Below are 20,163 nucleotides of genomic sequence, written 5' to 3'. Positions count from 1 at the left end.
ATATAATGGGAGGTGCTACCTGATGAGACTAATTGCAGGCACAGAAACAGACAAATCTCAGATGCACAACTCCAAATAACTGATAATATATAAATGGAATAAAATTTTGCAATCAATAGAGGTTTTTAGCATAATCATGGCCAAGGCTATGGGCCTACCCACCATATCCAGGTAACCTCTTTAGGGTAGGTCCCTAACATACTAGGTTTCAAATCCAGAGCGCACGACACCCCCAAACTAGGCCCGCTAAGCTGCCCCAGGGCACAGCCATAGTAAGAAAAGTGCAGTGTAAAAGAGATAGTTAAGAGCAGCCACAGCTGCATATAAAGAATGAAAATGAAAAAGTGAAGTACATGTATAATAAACAAACAGTGAAGGGTTAAAATCATACTTGCCGACAATCAGTTCCCTCCTTCCGGGAGGGAGCGGCTTGTCGGCTAACAGCGGGGGGCTGCCCGGCCATGACATCTGGGGGCGGAGCCGCACGAACGCGTCATCGTGGCCCCGCCTCCTCTTCACAACGCCATTATTTTCGTCATTGTGAAGCAGGGGGCGGGGCCACGATGACGCGATTCAGCACTAATCGCGTCACCGGGCCCTGCCGCTGCGGGGGTTTTGACATTAACTCTGCAGGAGGTAGGGAGGGATGCCGGTTTCCGGGAGGCTTGCCTGCCTTTCCCAGGGGCTGGGAGCGGCACCCGAAAATCGGGAGGCTCCTGGCCAATCGGGAGGGTAGGCAAGCCTGGGTAAAATGTGTTATAAAAGAAGAATGTGTTATATGCAGTGCCCTGAAACAGCTCAACCAGCAATCCAGGGGGTCCCACGGCCCAAAAATTAACCAAAGTTGCACTACAGTATATAACTTGTAGGACTTACCTAGAATTGTGCCTAATGCTAGAGTGCATATACATTACAGACACCATGATTTTAAACCAATAAGGGGTCCTAACCCAGACTGAGGGCGTCTCCTTTCCCTCAGATGTGCAATAAAGCACATTAAATGGAGTATATAGGAAAGGTTCCTGGACTGCACGCGCTGAATATATATAATGGGAAGTGCTACCTGATGAGACTAATTGCAGGCACAGAAACAGACAAATCTCATGTGCACAACTCCAAATTACTGATAATATACAAATGCAATAAAATTTTGCAATCAATAGAGGTTCTTAGCATAATCATGGCCAAGGTTATTGTCACGATTGGTGTCTGTGAGTTACCTGTCTCAGGTGATGAGTTGGATTCAATGGAGGCTGGCATGACTGGAACCACAGATTACGTAAATAGGTCTATTGCAAGACTTACGTGGCATTGAGAACTGCCTTTGATGATAGATGACAGGAACTTGGAACCAGCAGGAAACTTGGAGGAACCGGACTGGGACCGGCAGGAATACTTGCTGAGTTAAACTGGTGAACTTGGAACTTGACTCTGGAGTGGAATAACGAGGATTGAACTGAAGAACTTGGAGCTTGAATCTAGACAGGAGTGACGTGACTGTGACTGAAGGGAAATCAGGTAATGCTGAGACGAGGGCTAAACAGGGTAATTAGGAAATGCTGTGACAAAGGCTGGAATTTAGGTGCAGGCTGGATTGGGTAATTGGGAATAACAGGTTCAGAAAGGAATGGGTAGGTTTGGGATTTTGAGGGCTAAACAGGGTAATCCGGAAATGCTGTGACAAAGGCTGGAACTCAGGTGCAGGCTGGATTGGGTAATTGGGAATAACAGGTTCAGGAAGGAATAGGTAGGTCTGGGAATTTTAGGTTCAGGGTAGAAGGAGCAGGAGTTGATCCAAAGCAGGTAGCAAGGCAGGGTAACAGTGCAGGTTTGTAGGGTGCCAGGGACCAACCAGGAGTAGGGCAAGCAGCAGGACACAAGACTAAGGTCAGGAGCACAGGAACTCACTAGCTAATGCTGAAACACACGAGTTGCACTGGCCTGGGAACTAGCAGGATTTCTGGATGCTCCAGGTATTGCTGTAAGCAGGACTTCTGGATTTGCCAGGAATTGCTGTAAGCAGGACTTCTGGGTTTGCCAGGAATTGCTGTAAGCAGGACTTCTGGGTTTGCCAGGAATTTGCTGTAGCAGGATTTCTGGATTGCCAGGTATTTTCTGTAGCAGGATTTCTGGATTGCCAGGTATTGCTGTAGCAGGATTACTGGATGAACAGGTCTAGGAACCAGCGGAAGCCTGGGATACACTTGTACGAACTACACACCATGAGAAGTAACGAGATGTTCAGGCCCAGAATGCTATCAGGGGAGGATATATATACCCTGGGTCTGGCAGCAATTGGTGGATACGGACAGGTGGTCTGGCAGTAGCATTCTGAGTGGTGGAAGGCACAACATGCAGAGGGAGTAATCAGCTCTGCAGCACTGAGAATCAGAACCACACCTGCAATTCCAATCAAGACTAGCAATGCTCAGAGACAGAGGAGAGCCCAGGTGAACAATCAGTTTGGAAGGGAATGCATACAGAGAAGTGCTGCAGCCAGCATGATCAGAGCAGATCCTCCAGGCAAATTACACAGATAGATCCATGGAGACAGCTGGCAGTGGTAAGTCAACAGGCAAAAGGTGAAATCTAGACAGGGTCGTGACAGTACCCACCTCTTTATGGGTGGACTCCGGACACCAGAAAAAAAACTTTCTTCAGACATCTTCCCAATTCTCAATTTTGTTGGGATACTTGGAGTGGAAAGTCTACAAAGAAGATAGTTCAAGACATTCGCCGATTCTTCCTTTTGCTGCGAGAATGTTTTGTGCCAACCAACGGACATGGAATCTCTGGTAACTCCTGTGGAAATATGTGACTGGGAAGGACAGGATCGGAATTTTGGGAGGTACAGTAGTACAAAGGAGACAAGGAGGTGTGCGCACAAGTCATGTTCAGGGTTACAGATTCAAAAGTGCTGTTTTCATGGGATGCCTGGAATTCAGCACGCTGGCCCTTGAAAACTTGACCTTGTTCAGACTTCAGGGGAGTGGAGGACGAATTCTTGGTAGCACTAACAGACTGTTTGGACAATATTTTGGAACTGAGAACTTCGCTAGAATTTTGGTTTACAGGGTAAGGACCAAATTCTTTGACAACAGCTTCACTGAAAGTCTTTATATTTAGAAGCATTGGATCATTGGAGTCGTAAATAGGGGCAACCCAGTCCCAAGCTTTACCTTGAAAAGATGGGATAATAAACTCTACAATATTTGTAGGCTTGACTCCACATGGCAAAGAAGAACTCATCATAGCAAAGAATTGTTTCAATAAAGCATAGTATTGAGATAAGTCCCCATCAAAATAAATACATACTGGAGCATCCGACGAATCCTGTGTGTTCGAGGATTGCGGAGCACTTTCAGGTGCAGGGCTGGAAGAGACTTGAGGATGCTCCGATTGATGAGGAGTCAAAACTGAAGCTGACAGATGTTCGGTATTCAGACCAACTGATGGGACTGAAAAGGGTCCAGAGGAGCTAGAGACAGTAGCATCAGCAATCAAAGCTGAGAACAGACTACAGAGATTGTCATCTTCTGGAACGAATATTGCAGGAGACGCTGAACAGGAACCATGATCAGATTTTGTAGTACAAGACACTTCTCCCTGGTAACAGGAACTTGAAACCCCCTCTTTGGGTACGAGACTTGAGACCCCCTCCTGGGGTGCCAGACTTGAGACCCCCTCCTGGGGTGCCAGACTTGAGACCCCCTCCTGGGGTGCCAGACTTGAGACCCACTCCTGGGGTGCCAGACTTGAGACCCACTCCTGGGGTGCCAGACTTGAGACCCCTTCCTTGGGCGCCAGACTTGAGACCCCCTCCTGGAGTGCCAGACTTGAGACCCCCTCCTGGGGCGCCAGACTTGAGACCCCCTTCTGGGGACTGGGACTAGAAAACCCCTCTCTTGGGGTACGACAGTTGAGACCCCCTTCTGGGGTATGGTACTTGATACTCCATCCTGGGGTACAAGACTTGAGACCCCCTCAAGTGGGTCTCAAGACTACAAATTGTCATCTTCTGAAACGATATTTGCAGGAGACGCTGAACAGGAACCATGATCAGATTTTGTAGTACAAGACACTTCTCCCTGGTAACAGGAACTTGAAACCCCCTCTTTGGGTACGAGACTTGAGACCCCCTCCTGGGGTCCCAGTCTTGAGACCCCCTCCTGGGGTGCCATACTTGAGACCCCCTCCTGGGGTGCCAGACTTGAGACCCCCTCCTGGAGTGCCAGACTTGAGACCCCCTCCTGGGGTGCCAGACTTGAGACCCCCTTAACTTTTTTATTTTCATTCTTTATATGCAGCTGTGGCTGCTCTTAATTATCTCTTTTACACTGCACTTTTCTTATTATGACGGTGCCCTGGGGCAGCTTAGCTGGGCTAGTTTGGGGGTGTCGTGCGCTCTGGATTTGAACTCTAGTATGTTAGGGGTTACCTGGATATGGTGGGTAGGCCCATAACCTTGGCCATGATTATGCTAAAAACCTCTATTGATTGCAAAATTTTATTGCATTTATATATTATTAGTAATTTGGAGTTGTGCACCTGAGATTTGTCTGTTCATATGCTGTATGTGTCTTTCTTTATTCTCTGCCAGGCCTGGTAAATAAATTGTACATTCCATTTCTGGTATGTCATATCACAAAGTATATACTGTGACTTTAAATAATTATTTGACTACAGGCTTATTGCAGTCATGGGGCCAAATAGAATCTGTACTTTCAGTAATCAGATCAAATATGCAGCGCTTACCATATGCGGCCAGATAAAGGCTGCCTGGACATAGTGCTACAGGATCAATGTGTTATTACCTGTAGGATTCAATAGCTCGAGACAGCAGTCCCTGGCTAGCACCTAAGCTGGAAGTAGGTGGAGTCTTGGAGCATGGACTGGTGTCAGATAAGGAGAAGTCCAACTAGCAACATAGCAGACATGAGTATTGTGATAGAGGATCAGAGGATGATAGCAGGATTAAATACACAGAGTCAATATAGTGGCAAAGCAAATAAGGATTGAGCAACAAGCGTGGTCGATGGTTGTTGGCAGGACTCAGAACACAGGTGTTAATAGAGCAGCATAGCAGACAAATAGGGATATTCAATATGGGTGCGATAACATCGTTTTTTGCGTTAATATCGCACTTTTTAACGTTTTTGCGTTAATATCACTTGTTTTGGTTTTACACCGTATTCAATTTCAAAGACTTATCGCAGTTTTGAAAAGTCTTTGATAAAAAATGGTGATGACTTTTCACCATTGAATAGGTGTCGAAAAAAAGTGCAGAATTGGGGTTTAGGGGTGCAGGCTTAAAAAAAATAGCCTGCACCCCTGAGATTGACATTTAAAAAAGAACTGTGTCAAAAAAAGTTTAAAAAAAAAATAGGGACACCCCACAAAATTTATTTAAAAATTGGGGTGCAAAAAAAAAAAAAAAAAATGGGAAAAAATTGTTAAACAATAGGGAAATAGGTTCAAGGCTATTCTGCAAGTATGCGGCAGGTGTTTTCTAGAATAGAATTATAGCGGCAGGTGCACAAATGCAGAATTTTTAAAAAATTACTTTAGGGACACCAAAATATGCTAGTACCCATTTTCATGTACCCCAAATTTGATGGGACCACTTAAAAAACCGAAAAAAATAACCTAAGTGCTCTTCTGCATCACTTCTTCAATGTCGGAAAAAAAACACCTGCTGCGGCTATTTAAATCCCCGACTTTCAATTAAAGGCTAAAACGGGGGTACCCATAGTGTTCCCCCATGTTATTACAACTTTAGGGGGGTCTTACAATTATTTTAAGGAAAAATTCGTAACTTTACGCAAATCCAACTTCGGAGTTTCCCGTTTTCGTTAATTTTATTTTGAATACGGGGATAAGCGGGAGCGCGCATCATACCTTTACGCAGAAAAAAACTCCGATATGAAACGTTAACTTCGCCAGGGAAGTTAACCTTTCATATTGAATACCCCTCATAGAGCGGAAAGCATGGTAAATGGATTTTAGCAGGATTTGGTACACAAAAGCCAATATAGCGCCAGAGCAGACAATGAATTAGCAGGTGTGGTTGGGGATGTTAGCAAGATTCTCAAGAGTCAATTAGCAGCACTGAATACAAGTGGTTTAGGAAGGAGCATGGTCAGGTCAAAGCATAGACACGTCTTAGCACTGGAGGTCTTGCAATATTCAAGCAAAGCAGTTTCCTTATATTCAGTAATTACCCAATGACATCACCATCAGAGGGTATATGAACAGTAGCTGCTAGCATGTGCCATGTCTCTAGTATCCCGCTCATGGGTAGAGCCTGCAAGTGCTTTTACTGCCAAAGACTGTGAGCTGCTGCTATCCATAATGACAATCATTACATACCATATTATCTATAGTAACCATATTAACTTGAGCACTATTTGGCAAGGTTTCCATGCTGTAAATATATTTTATCTATGCTAATATATACCTCTGAACATTGACGGTGTACAGATCGGGACAGAGGGTGTGGCTACATAACCCTTTTGAATAACTTAAGTGAGGGTAAGACCATAGGTATTTTAGGAGGAAAATGAGAAAAGGTTACATGAATATAGAGCGTTGGGCTAAAGTGACACTATGCAGGACTTTACTTGCCCTTTTTACTCTTTTCACTTTTTGTGGCTCTACAATCCCACACAGGGCTGGCAGGGAATTGTCCATTGAAATGTCCTTGTTGATCAACTGTATAGTAAACTCTGGCCCCTGACCCTTGAAAATAAAATCCAGGTGGATGCATGCACTGTGAACGTGCATCCTGCTGGAGGTTGTACACATTTTAACATAGTTGCCATTGGACTAAGGATGACCACTGGTGTGTTATCTATCGATGGTACCAACCAGAAAAAGGATTGTGGCTTAGTGGTGCCAACCATTAACCCATTGGGTGCCCGGCAGCCATTTTGATACACTTGGAGCAAACATGGGGTCCTGGCTACAATAATCCACACACAAATACTAAACTAAATTCAACAAAGAGTAATAGTTTCTGTGTATAACTGTTTGTGGTTCCCATTTGGGAAATACAGATGTGTCTTCATACATCAAGCTTCCTTATGCGTTAAACAGCCCTTCTAGTTGTGCCATGTCGTGGTGTGACTCGGTAGCATCAAGCGTCTTTTTGTGCAACTGTTTACTTTCAAATGCGTCTTATTTGCATGGCGAATAGGACGCACAGCTTCTGCTGATTGAAATAATATGCGGCATGCCTAGATACTGTGTGCAAATGAAGGTGTATCTGCATGTGAAACACTACGTTGCAGTGTCAACACTGCTGATACTGTAACGTAGCATTTCTCATGCAAATACAACCACAGTCGCAAACAGAATATAGGCATGCCGCATATCATTTTACACAGCAGAAGCTGTTTTTGCGTCCTAATCGCATTGCTGTGCGAATAAGACGCATTTGAAGTAGGGATGTGCAGGCTCGGTTCTACTCGGTTCCGTTCGGTTTTTTTTACCGAATCTTATTGGGTATCAGCTGTCACGAGTTTTGGATAGCCAATAAGATTCGGTAAAAAAAAACGAACGGAACCGAGTAGAACCGAGCCTGCACATCCCTAATTTGAAGGTAAAAAGCTGCACGAAAAGACGCTCAGCACTACTGAGACACACAGCTGTCACGCATTATGTGTAACGTGACTTGTAACGCACGGAGGATAAGTGTATGTGGACACATTTGTAGCACACATTTGAAAGGCACGCAATAAAAGTTAACTTAGCTGTATTTTAGAATGGGAAATGGAGGGATTGCAAATGGGTTAGGGGACATCACTGATACTGATAGTTATTTTTTTAATTACATGCAAGTGTTTATTGCGTTTTATAGATGCAATACAATATGCACTTTTACAGAGTTTTAGTAAACAGGAGTTAATACACCATAATATAAAAGAAAACTAGGCTACTAGTAAATACATATTTCCACATTTGAGCAAAACAATATCTACTGTATTGCCCAAAAATAACAACAGAACAGAGAGCATATTGCATTTCAATGGCACCTCGTTGTCTTTCCTATCACACCCTAACAGTGAAAGCTTGTCACCGGTGAGCTGGGACGTGAAGATCTATGATAATCTAATTCTGTAATGTGGCATGTTGGTTCCACTAGCTCATGCACTGTCATTCTATAACCATCACTCACAATCCAATGTCACAAACAATTCCTCATCTTCAAGTGCACTTTGCATACTTGTCACATCATTTTAAGCAAATGTTTACAAATATAGGAATTATACTGTATAGGTGCTAACCAGTGTAAATTTTACAATTGTATCCCATGAAGCTAAATAACAATCCATAGTCTAATGTAGGGCTATATGATTACAGGACTTGAGGCATGATTTTTCATTGGATGCCACCAATGTATAGGTCTTTGAGAATAAACACGAAACCTGTGTTACCATTTGTATTAACTGTAGAACCCTGTTTATAAGGTGCCTGGCATAACCAAAGCTCTGCTGTTTATGATTTGGTCATCCAGACCCAACTGTTCCATGCACAGGCTGAACAGCTGGATCCCATAGGACACAGGTTCTCAAACTCGGTCCTCCGGACCCCATGTTTTCCATGTCTCCTCACAGAATCACAAGTGAGATTATTAGATCCACCTGTGGATCTTTTAAATTGTGTCAGTGAGTAATGAACACACCTGTGCACCTGCTGGGTGACCTGAAAAAGTGAACTGTGTGGGGTCCTGAGGACCGAGTTTGAGAACCACTGCCATAGGACATAAATATGACAAATCAGATTGCATTAATTGGGGCAATCCAGTTACTGGCGATGTGCCGTTGCAATGTGTGAATAAGGCACCCTGTGCCAATGTGTGAATAAGGCACCCTGTGCACCTCTTTGGGTGCGAAGAAAACTATTCGATGGCTGCAAGGTGCCGGAGAAACGGTGGAAACGCTGGCACCTTGCACTGTCGCATCTTACTGAATTACCCCCATTGTAGGGATGTGCAGGCTCGGATAGGTTCGAGTTTGCACGTGGAGTTCGGATTTTTCCCTCCAAAAAAACGGAACTCAGAAAGAGGCAAAGCGTCATCTTGCACGGACGAATATCATCATTCCTGGACTTTTGTCCAGGAATGATGATGTTCGTCCATGCAAGATGACGTTTTGCCTCTTTCTGAGTTCCGTTTTTTTGAAGGGAAAAATCCGAACTCCACGTGCAAACTCGAACCTATCCGAGCCTGCACATCCCTACCCCATTGTATAACTTAATTTGCCGTATATTGCGACTGATATTTAATGTTCCTGATCAAATGGGGATTATTGGAATTGGCAGCAGTATTGTGTCTGCACATATTTGGATTCCCTGTCAAATTAGATCTAAAACATCCTAATCACAGTGCTAATAGGTCTTAGAACTCTGGGTTTATTTTCGCATGTCAAGGTTTTTCAATGTTATCCTTATATTCTTTTTTTTTTTCTTATTCTCAAGTGGTCCTGACTGTCATTATAGAGCATAACTAAACATGACAGATCTTGCCAATGAAATGTCTAAAGTAACCAGCGATGTACCTACTGATTCTGGTCCCCTTACTTAGAATATGTATACAATATGGCAAATCACAGCAAAACAATTTCCAGTATGTATTGACATTTTGTTAGTATATGGTTCTTGAATGGTTCTTGGGCTGAAATGTTATCAGTGAAAGGTTTGTCTACCATTTGGAGCTATTTTGGATACAGGACAGATATGAAATGAGTCTGAGTAATAAATGACTTACTGTATAGAGAGGAAGTCCTTCAGGTGATCACTTACTCCCACCAGCTTGCAAAAATTAATGGTGTATGATGCATTTATCAAAGTGACCTTTTTCTTATAAGTCTTCCCCACGTCAAGGTCCTGAAATATCAAGCAGCATAAGAACTAAAGATGTGATCTTCACTATAATAATATATAATTTCTCAGTTATGTAATAATGTTTGAGCACGTAAGCACACGATGATTGTTCAGCTGGATATAAATGATACAATGAGAATAATGCATTAGAAAAGGATCTATCATTTTGAGAGTCAGTAGCTAGGAAAAATCATGGCTGTATCTGTTTCCCCCGTTTTGGAGGTGCCGGCATGGGACAGAGTGACAAGTCTATTTAGTGCACAAAGTGTGATGGTGAAAGATGGCCATCTCCAAGTGCCAGACTTCATCTATCAAACAGGAGTAGCCTGGAGGGCAACTGTCTCCACTGCCCTACTGTACTGAGAACAGAGATTGCCATTGCTATGCATAGAAAATAAATTATTATGGAAGAAAATGACCTTTTAAATGATGTATTTTAACTATTTATAGCTTGTTTTTTAGTTTCTGGTTAAAGAACATTTCTATTGCTCCCTCATTATAAACCCCACCCCTCCGAAAGCCAAATGTTCCCTATATACTGCATTGGATTGCAATGTATTAACTCCACTGTAATGTCACTAAGGCTAAGGTTTAGGAGGCCACTAAAAACAATAGTAATATAAAGTGCTATAATGCTGATGGACCTGTCTTCATTTTTTCACTGGCCTTAGATAAGAAATAGCAAGTGGAAAGGTAGGAAACATATTTAAAACCATTAAATAATTAATTAGAAAAGTACAAGCAGTTATCAGAACATTTACATAATTTATTACATAACATTATAATGGAATATGTTCATCCATAGTGAAAGAATGTTATTTGAACATTGATATGACGCTAGCAGTTACAATGCTGCCCTCAGAGCATGTCTTTCATTAAAGAGCTCTTACCTTGAAATGAATAAACTTTGGTTTGCTATAAAATGGACAACCCTTAAATTCATGTCCTGAGACCACTTGCTTTTCAACTATTCCACTACGAAGCTTCCTCAGTGTCTCAGTCATAATCTGCATCTCCATTATACTGCCACCTAGAGGCTTGGAGTCTATGTCTTCTTTTGGCACCTAAGGGGAGCAAGAAAACTAGGTATTAAATGCATGATCAATTTTAAAATGATAAACAACAAATTACATAGGAGACCATCGATGTTCAAAATATCCAAAGACCAGTGGGAAATCCTCTTTGCATGCCTCCATTTGCTCAGGTGCATCTAAATTTCCACTAAAGTAGACACAGTAGGTTTGAGAAGCAGAAGTTTGTATCAGCCAATAGGATGAGTTAAGCATAGCGAGGATCTTTGCAAAGTACGGAGAAGGATCTTTAAAAGAGTTTCCAGCCGGAGACAAATGCATTGATCTGTTCACACCGGGAGATATTTCAGACCAGACTTGCAGATCTAACTGTGCTGTTAGATCTGGGCCTGCATTGTGATCACAGGCTAACAGGATGGAGCGCTTTTATTTCCAAGCCCCGTTATTACACCTGTATTTGGATGCTGAGGTTTCCCAGATGACTGATCATATTTGCTGGGACATTCAGCTAAAAGCAGCATTTATCATGTATGACGTTGTGGAGGATTTAGATGTAATATCACATCAGCACACACCAGCAGATATTGGGCTTGCTTTTGGGCCGCACACAAACGGAAATGCGGACAGATCTTGTGGATATCAGCATATTGCGCATGTGTCATAGTAAGACATTGGCGACTGCTGAATCAGGCATATGCACGTGGACTGAGATCACTAGTGTATACGGATTGATCGGACTGTTGACGGACCACACTTTCCGTGAAATGGGCGTTTCTCTGCGGTGACTGGATGGTGACCATGTTATTGCACAACTTGGTTCCATCTAGCGCGAGTGTCACGGGGGTGTAAGCTGGCTGCCTTGCTCGGTTGTAGCGTACAGAAATTGGATGCCTGTTTCAGACTGATCTTTTGCACTGGGCAAGGGGTAGGTGGAAGTCCAAATACAAATGATAATGATTGCTGAAGTCAAAACAGGGGGCGGGATAGGCTTCCACACACAGATGTTTGCCATACATGGGCGGATTCTTGCTGTACTCATTTTATCCTATGGAGGAATGATTAACCCCTGAATGGCTGGTTTTGATTACTTAGAATATTTGTATAATTTTTTTAAAACTATTTTCTGCCTAGTTAACTTTAAATGAATGATTGCACTTACAGTATCTGCCTGCAATGAAAAGTGACCGCACACACAACCATACTATACTATGTAAATGGGCCCAAACATGCAACGATTGTTTGTCTCAAAGCGATTATATTAGATGAGTTCATACAAGTGAGTAACTAGGTATTTGAAGGGGATTGGTATGATGTACCATGTCCGGCGGTTCAAATCCCGACGCCGGCAGCAGAGAAGATCCCAACAGCTCCAAAGATAAGTATTTACTTACCCTACTCCCCCCCCCTAACCCTAACCTTCCTTTAGGGATGCCTAACCCTACCCTCCATCCCTAGTGACTAACCCTAATCCCCCTCTAAGTGCCAAAACCTAACCCCCCCTTCCCCGCAGCCTAAACCTAACCCCCCCGGGAGCCCTAAAACCTAACCCTCCCCCCCCCAGTGTCTGTCCGCCCCGGCACCTGGCTTACCTTCGTTCGGTATGCCGGGTATCGGGCTCCCAGCGTAGGTCCAATGACAGGCGTTGGGATTTCGATGCCTGTCATTAGTATCTTGCTGGGATTTGACAGCTGGGAATGGGGCGGTCAGCATTTGGAACGTAGGCTTCCTGACTGCATCCCATTTGAAGGCCCCATATCAAAAGTTTGTAAGGGCTTCTATGTATCACCCAATGGTGAAAAATGTATATACTGTACCACATGTAACTTTGAAAAGGAAGATGGGCCTCCCTAAGTTCTGAGCCCCATAGCAGCTGCACCCTTTGCACCTATGGTAGTTACGCCCATGAGTTCCTACAATTATTATTTGTGTCACACAAAAAGTTATTAATAAAGATCTTAATCACAAACATAAAAATCATTATTGTTGACATTTTGGTTGCCGAGTACTTTAAAACAACTGTATTACTATAATTCAGTGATCTCCTTCCTGCATATGCGCACTACAGGTGGGTCTTCATACACATCATTTTTGCGCCGAGATGCCTGGATCAACTTACTTGCTCCACCACGGGTAGCGATTCCTGTGCTTGAGTACTTTTTTCCGAATTTTGGCCCTCATTCAGAGCCGCTCGTTAGCGGCAGTACGCTAGTTCCGAGCGATGTTTGCACATCTGCGCATGCGTACGGTTTTTAGTACGCATGCGCGAACCAGTCAGTGCGGCTGAAAATCGTTTGTACGCTATATAGCGAGTGCCTGCTATTTTGAGTGACAGAATGAGGCGTATGTGGGTGGTAACAGGGGAAGGTGCTTGAAAATGGGGAGTGGAGATCCGAACGCAGGCGTGCTTAAAGGTCAAAACGGGCGTTTTATGGGTGTGTATATTTAAAACAGCAGCGTCATTGTCCACGTCACTGGGTTATTTTATAGCCAGAACTGCTCGCAAATTTGTGGTAGCAAACACCAACCACAAGAATAGCGAGCAGTTCATACGCTGGTCGATGTACTCGATTAATCAAATAAATAGCGGACATGACGTATGGTGTGAGCGGCCAGGGGGCGTTTTTAACAAATAAACGAGCGTATGTTTTGCTCGCTCGTTCAGACTTAGAGGTGTGAACAGACTGCAATGTGCGTACGGATCATTTGAATAGCCACCCCTTGTTTTTAAACGAACGACCGCAAATAGCGAACGGCTCTGAATGAGGGCCTTTGTGTCTTAAGTCACTAATAATATTGTACTACGGGCCTGATTCAGAGATATACACTAATGCCACAGATACTGCCAATTTGTATGCAGCGGCTGTGTAAAATAAGCATATGTTGAAGCTGCCGGGATTTGTATTGAGAAGCCCACGGACAGCTTAGCAAATTTAAACTCCTGCGTACAAAAATGCAGCATTGGTCAAAGAACAGTTATTAACAGAGTTCAGAGTGACCATAAGGTTACTCGGAATAGCTAGCGCAACAGAGACGCCGGAGCCATTTTTACTGCGTACGTGATCGCAGTCGCAGGCTGAGACATACCCTAAAAACGGTCGCAACACTCCTGCGTTTGAATCCCCTCTCCCTGTTGCCGCCCACAAACGGTCCCTGCCTGTCAATCACTTTGTGAATAAATCCTCACTGTGAGCGACATCAGTAATGAAAATAGCCACATGTGCAGTGTGACTTGGATGCGTGCGCAGATCACAGATAATTGCTCACTTGCGTAAACTGTGGCATTGCGTCCATCTATGACTCAAGTCAATTACTAGGATTGGTATTTCTGTCTCAAAGGAATTTGTATGCTTAATCTGCTACTTTATACCATGTGTGTCTGGAGTATAGGACCTGTGCCTCTTGCCGTTTTACATAGATTATGCACTTTTTCCTGAATTTGGTGTCTTAGGGTCTGATTCAGCAAGATCGCAACTGTGAATGCAATAGCGATTAAGCATGCAGTTCAACTGCGATAGTACGCTAATCCATTGCGATCGCTATCCCATGACCTTACTCTTAAATTGCTAACCTCTATGTACGCTATGAGTACTCAGGCTGCGTATGGCACGCCTGCATTGCTCTGACCACCCCCCGTCATCACCCACAAACAGCACTTCCTGTCGATCAATCTGCGATGGGTCTGTGTAGTCACTGCGATTGCAGTCCTTATCGCAGTGGTTGGCACAAGCACTGCGATGCTTGCGCAGAATGCAACAATCGACCGATTACGTGCGTAATCGCAGTTGCGATCAGTAATGCTTCAGCCCTTAATTCAATAATGGTGTACTAAGTATATAGCATTAATCACTAAAGTTGCATGGCGTGCCAAAGTCGCCAAGTCCATGGTGAGCCAAACGGGGCTATTTGGCGCGATTTGAGGATCTGTGTATGTGGACACATCTGTATATCATGTGTGTCAAATTTAACTGTTCTGTGTGTGAAAATCATTTATCATTTAATGACAAATTTATTTGTACAAAAATATCTTTATTTAAATATATGGAGTACTTCCAGGTGCAGGTACATTAATGATCAGCCAAAGATCACTCAGGCATCTTGATTGATTGGGTCAAAATGATTTTCAGAATCATTCAGAATTAAATCTAATCAGATTTTGGAGGGCCGGCTGTACAATGATCAGTCAATAACTTGTCTGGATTGATAAAACAGAAATATACTGTGTGTCAACAGCTTAGTAAAGATTTCTACAGTAAAACATTCTCTATACTTGTTTCTACAAAATTGTCTACACAGGAAACTATTTATAAAGGCAGTCCCTACTGTATTTGGTTATTAGGATTGTATGGTTAAAATGATGCCTGCAAAATTCATTAACTCGTATTGAATTAATCAATTTTGCAGGAGAACTGTATAAGAGCCATTTAATTATTACAGAATAAACAGCTGATGCCGTGATTTGGGAAATGTGCAAAATTAGCAATTTAATTGCAAAAAGTGTTGCACGGCTTAGTCAGTATGACCTTATAAATATGTACTAAAAGAAATATTAATCTGAAAAATACATAGAATTGCAAATCCTGACATGACATGATACAGATTTCACCAGCACGCCTGTCATGTTCAGTTATGTATAGCACATAGGCCAATAGAACACGATGTGGTCTGTGGCTTTGGATTCTGTACACGGAGCACAGTGCAGGGGATAATCAATTCTGTGTGAGAGATCAATGTGTAGACACATATCCACAGCTCTCTACTCTGGCCAGTCACTTCTGATCAGAGCTCAGTGGTAAACTCCAGAGGGCACACGTGAATAAGCACGCTCTTATAGGTATACGCCTAAAGACTACTGATTATATGAGGATCTTACAGTCGCATACACAATGTTACATGAACACAACTATTCATTTCTGTGAATACAGTAGGACTATTCAGGAGATTCAGTAAAATAAACCTTATTTATGCTTTATGATATCATAAGGTCGATAGTAAAAATGGCAACATTCATAATGTCCAATACCTTCATCTATATGCTGCTGCTGAAGGTACTGGACCTTTTTACATAAGTGATGTATAACAGTGTATTATATCAGTAAATATAGACATCCATTGCAGGTAGCATTCTTATCTATTCAGAATTTACATATAATCTGCATAAATTGTGAGCTGGCTTTATTTCCCAGAGTCTACATTAGTAGGTACATACTCTATACATATCCCAAATTTCCTGGCACAATCCTTGGGTCTTGCTCTAATTATTGGGTCCAATGCGACCAAGAACACATTATCCACCCTACAATTGTAGTAAAGGCATTACACCCAGCGGAATGGAGTCTGTCAGCCTTGGCCATGTATAATATTTAAAATTATATTTATATTATAAATTATATTTAACATTTCTGTTGCCTGTTAAGAAATGTATATAGTAGCCACCAAAGAGAGGTCTTCACTCTATACTAGTAGAGACGGATTTCCACTGAATACAAAATACAGAAATGGGCCATGACAGTATGTTAGCCAGCAGGGGAGGGGTCTTCACTGTAAACCAGCCGCAAGAGAGGGAAGTTTTAATTGTATAGTAGCCACCAAAGAAAAATGGCAGTGTAATCATAAAAAATCATCTATTTCATACAATGGTGAACAGAAAGGATCTTCACTGTATACAAATCCCAATAAAGGTATCATAATTCTGTTGTACCTATTTTGTGCCTAGCCACAAGAATGGGATATATTCTCTATATTAGCCACTGGAATGTTTTCTATTTTATTTATAGCCACCATAAGGAGTCTGGTGTGTATACTGGTCTCAGGAAAGGTTATATTTCAGTACTAGTCATCAAACCTGGATCTGCTATGTATATTTACCATACTTGCTATATTGTAGATACCAGAATGAGCTATGGGCCTGATTCAGAGTTGTACGCTAGGCAGTAGCAGCTGCAAATGTTGTCGCAGCCGCTACTGTGATATAATGCTAATGCCGCAGGAGGCGTCTCGTGTAATTAGACCGCTCCTGCCGGATTCTGTGACTCGCTGCTGTATCGGAGGACGCAGCATCGGATCACCATCTGGCAGCCATCGGCCATCCGAGTAAGCCTAAGTTTACTCAGAATGGCTGCCGAAATCCCGCTCTCGGGAGCAGGAAAACTGCATTGGAAGGCGCAGACCCTGGCCTCGGCACGGCCAGAAACCAGGGCCGACGTGCCCTTGTCTTCTGGGACACGCTGTCCGGAGCCACAGTTGCATCGCAGGACATGCATACTGCAGAGGTGCATGCCCAGTCAACCCACCATCGCATTTGTACGCAAACATCTATAAGGATATCTAATAGGTATAAGGATTCAGCCTGGGATCAGCCGTTACTCACCGCGGTGCTGGCAACCCCTGACTAGCCGCGTGGTCAGACGCCAGGAGCGGCAGCAGGTGACACGCTGAGTATTATCCCCGGGGCCCTGTTGACTTCCACACAATCCTCTATATTAGAGTTCCCGCGGCGGCGGTCATTGGCGCAGCCATATTGTCTGTCCCACCTGACCAGACCTTCCACCAATGGTAGCCTGGTCTCAGCTGACTCTCTCCTCCAGTGGACGGCTACCTAAGGGTATAAAGCAGGACTCCAGGAAACAGGAAGTCGCCTGAACAACTTCTCTTCTCCAGTAGCTGCTAGCTTCGGATCTCTGTTACAAGCTCCACGCTGTTGTATCTCAGGCCCTGATTCAGAGCCGGACGCTCTGACTTTTGGAGCGGCTCCTGGCCGCTCGCATAGCTGTGGGTGACCACCCACAGCTATAACGAGCGGCCAAAATGATGGTCAAGACCATCGCGACCATCGGGGTTGCGACGAGACCCTTGTGGTAGGGTCTAGTCTGCCGCAAGCAATGGAGTGCTTTAGGCTCTATCATGGGAACGCCTCCGTCTGGGCAGCCACACCCCCGGCACGACCACCAAAGGGGGCGTGCTGTCAATCACCATCGACAGCACACCCCCTTTGGTGCGAGACCCATAACGACGGCTTGGCCGTCGTTATTCGGGTCTCGCGCATGCGCACGATGGAGCTGCCTCCGTCGTGCGCATGCGCACTTGGGCAACATCGACCCGCTTGCGAGCGCTCAGCGCTCGCGAGCGGGTCTGTATCAGGCCCACAGTACGCTTCCCCAGTCTCTGCGATATTCTCCAGTGATATTTAACTGCAGTCACTACTGTTATTCTCCAATGATATTCAGCATCAATCACTACCGATATTCTTCAGTGATATTCAACATCAGTCACTATTGATAGTCTCCAGTGATATTCAACATTAGTCACTACCAATATTCTTCAGTGATATTCAACATCAGTCACTACCAATATTCTTCAGTGATATTCAACATGGGTCACTACTGATACTCTCCAGTGATATTCTACATCGGTCACTACGGATATACTTCAGTGTTACTAACATCAGTTACCGATATTCTGCATTGATAATCTCCAGCCACGCAGTTGTCTTTCTTATCTCCCTCTCAGTTACTAATTCCCTGGGCGCAGCTAAACCCATATCCCATTTGGAGGGGTCACTGCTGAAAACCACCAATAAGTTAGACTCCGCGCCTCTGGTCAGGACTCGTCAACACCCGGAATTAGCCGATGTACTTCCTCCTTGTCTACTTCTGTCTCCCCATCTGGTCACCCCACTCCCAGTCCACTGACTGGAAACCTCATGGGCAGGTCGTGACAATAGAACTTTTAATAGGACATCTAATCTGTCTCTGTATTACATAACGGTCACCAGTGGAATATGCTGGGCAGTGCTAAGTATAATACACTGTCATAATGTTAGCTATAATGCCTCGGGCAATGATGGGTGTGATATGCTATAACTACTATGCTGTGCAGTAATGTTTATGAATCATTGAACTACTTAATTGCGTTACAACAAAACAGAAACTTTCCCACCATTGCCACTTCCATGACTTTACACAGCCACTACCCCAAAACGTATTTGGATCACACTCAGGGCCTGATTCAGACCCGGTCGCAAGCGCTGAGCGCTCGCAACTGGGTCGATGGTGGCCCAGAGCACATGCGCACGACGGAGACAGCTCCGTCGTGCGCATGCGCGAGACCCGGATAGCGACGGGCAATCCATCGCTCCAGGTCTCATACCAAAGGGGGCGTGCTATCGATGTTGAGTGACAGCATGCCCCCTTTGGTGGGCGGGCAAGAGGAGTGGCTGCCCAAACGGAGGCGTTCCTATGTGAACGCCTCCGTTTGGGGCCGGCCCCAATGATATCACGAGTGATGTCAGTGGGAGAGATTTCGGCTCTGTTAGAGCTGAAATCTCTCTGGGGCTTGCGGCAACGCGACCCTACCACAAGGGTCTCGTCGCAAACCATCTTCCTGGCCGCTCGCTATAGCTGTGGGTGGTCACCCACAGCTATGCGACCGGCCAGGAGGCCGTTCTAAAAAAAAAAAATAAAGACCGGCCCTGATTCAGAGCGTGCGCTCTGTCAGAGCGACCGGCTCTGAATCAGGGCCTCAGTGCTGATCAGTTCTCCTCTTTTGATTTTCAGAAAAAAATATAACACTGGAGATTTTTTACCAAATTTTGGCAACTATGCATTTAGGGGTTCATTTAGATGTAGACACATTGCACACGCATTTTACATAGGAAAAGATGCAGGTGTATTTACATGCATATCCAGCAATAAAACAGTAGGTGTACGTCATACCTTTTATGTGCGTCCACTTATACCCCCAACTATAGCTTACACATATTAAACAATGTCAAATATAGAAAAACTGCGCTTCAAACAATCATGGAGCAGTGTAACCGCAGAAGTGGTCATCACACTCCCAAAATCCAAATCTTATAACAGAGGGCCTGATTCAGAGCCGAACGCTCTGACCAGAGTGCTCGCTCTGAATCAGGGCCCTCCTCCATGAAAATGGAGCGTCCTCCTGGACGCTCGCATAGCTGTGGGTGACCACCCACAGCTTATGCGAGCGTCCATGATGATGGTCGCGATGGTCAAGACCATCGCGACCATCGGGCTTGCGACGGAGACCCTGCGGTAGGGTCTTGCTGCCGCAAGCCCTGGAGTGATTTTGGCTCTATCAGAGCCAAAATCACTCCCACTGACATCACTAGTGATGTCAGTGGGGCAGGCTTCAGACAGTAGGCATTCCCATGGGAACGCCTCCGTCTGGCAGCCACGGCCCCGGCACGCCCACCAAAGGGGGCGTGCTGTCAATCAACATCGACAACACG

The 20,163-nt window shown here is 44.3% G+C and overlaps 1 protein-coding gene across 6 annotated transcripts in view; it reads right to left on the bottom strand.

Moving 5' to 3' along the window:
• Positions 1-20,163, bottom strand: part of CFAP74 (cilia and flagella associated protein 74) — a 279,555-nt gene that overhangs the window by 170,372 nt on the left and 89,020 nt on the right. For all 6 annotated transcript variants that reach the window (XM_088468211.1, XM_088468207.1, XM_088468206.1 and 3 more), the window contains 2 exons: positions 10,773-10,946; positions 9,767-9,885 (listed from right to left, as the gene is read on the bottom strand). In XM_088468211.1, the coding sequence (XP_088324337.1) occupies positions 9,767-9,885; positions 10,773-10,946 (293 nt within the window). The remainder of the gene's footprint in view (positions 1-9,766; positions 9,886-10,772; positions 10,947-20,163) is intronic.

This window comes from Taudactylus pleione, unplaced genomic scaffold, assembly GCF_031769625.1.
Source record: "Taudactylus pleione unplaced genomic scaffold, aTauple2 ptg000082l, whole genome shotgun sequence".
In the NCBI taxonomy this organism is placed as follows: domain Eukaryota; kingdom Metazoa; phylum Chordata; class Amphibia; order Anura; family Myobatrachidae; genus Taudactylus; species Taudactylus pleione.
The sequence above is the reverse complement of the archived record's forward strand: the minus strand, read 5'-3'. Positions and strand labels throughout refer to the sequence as shown.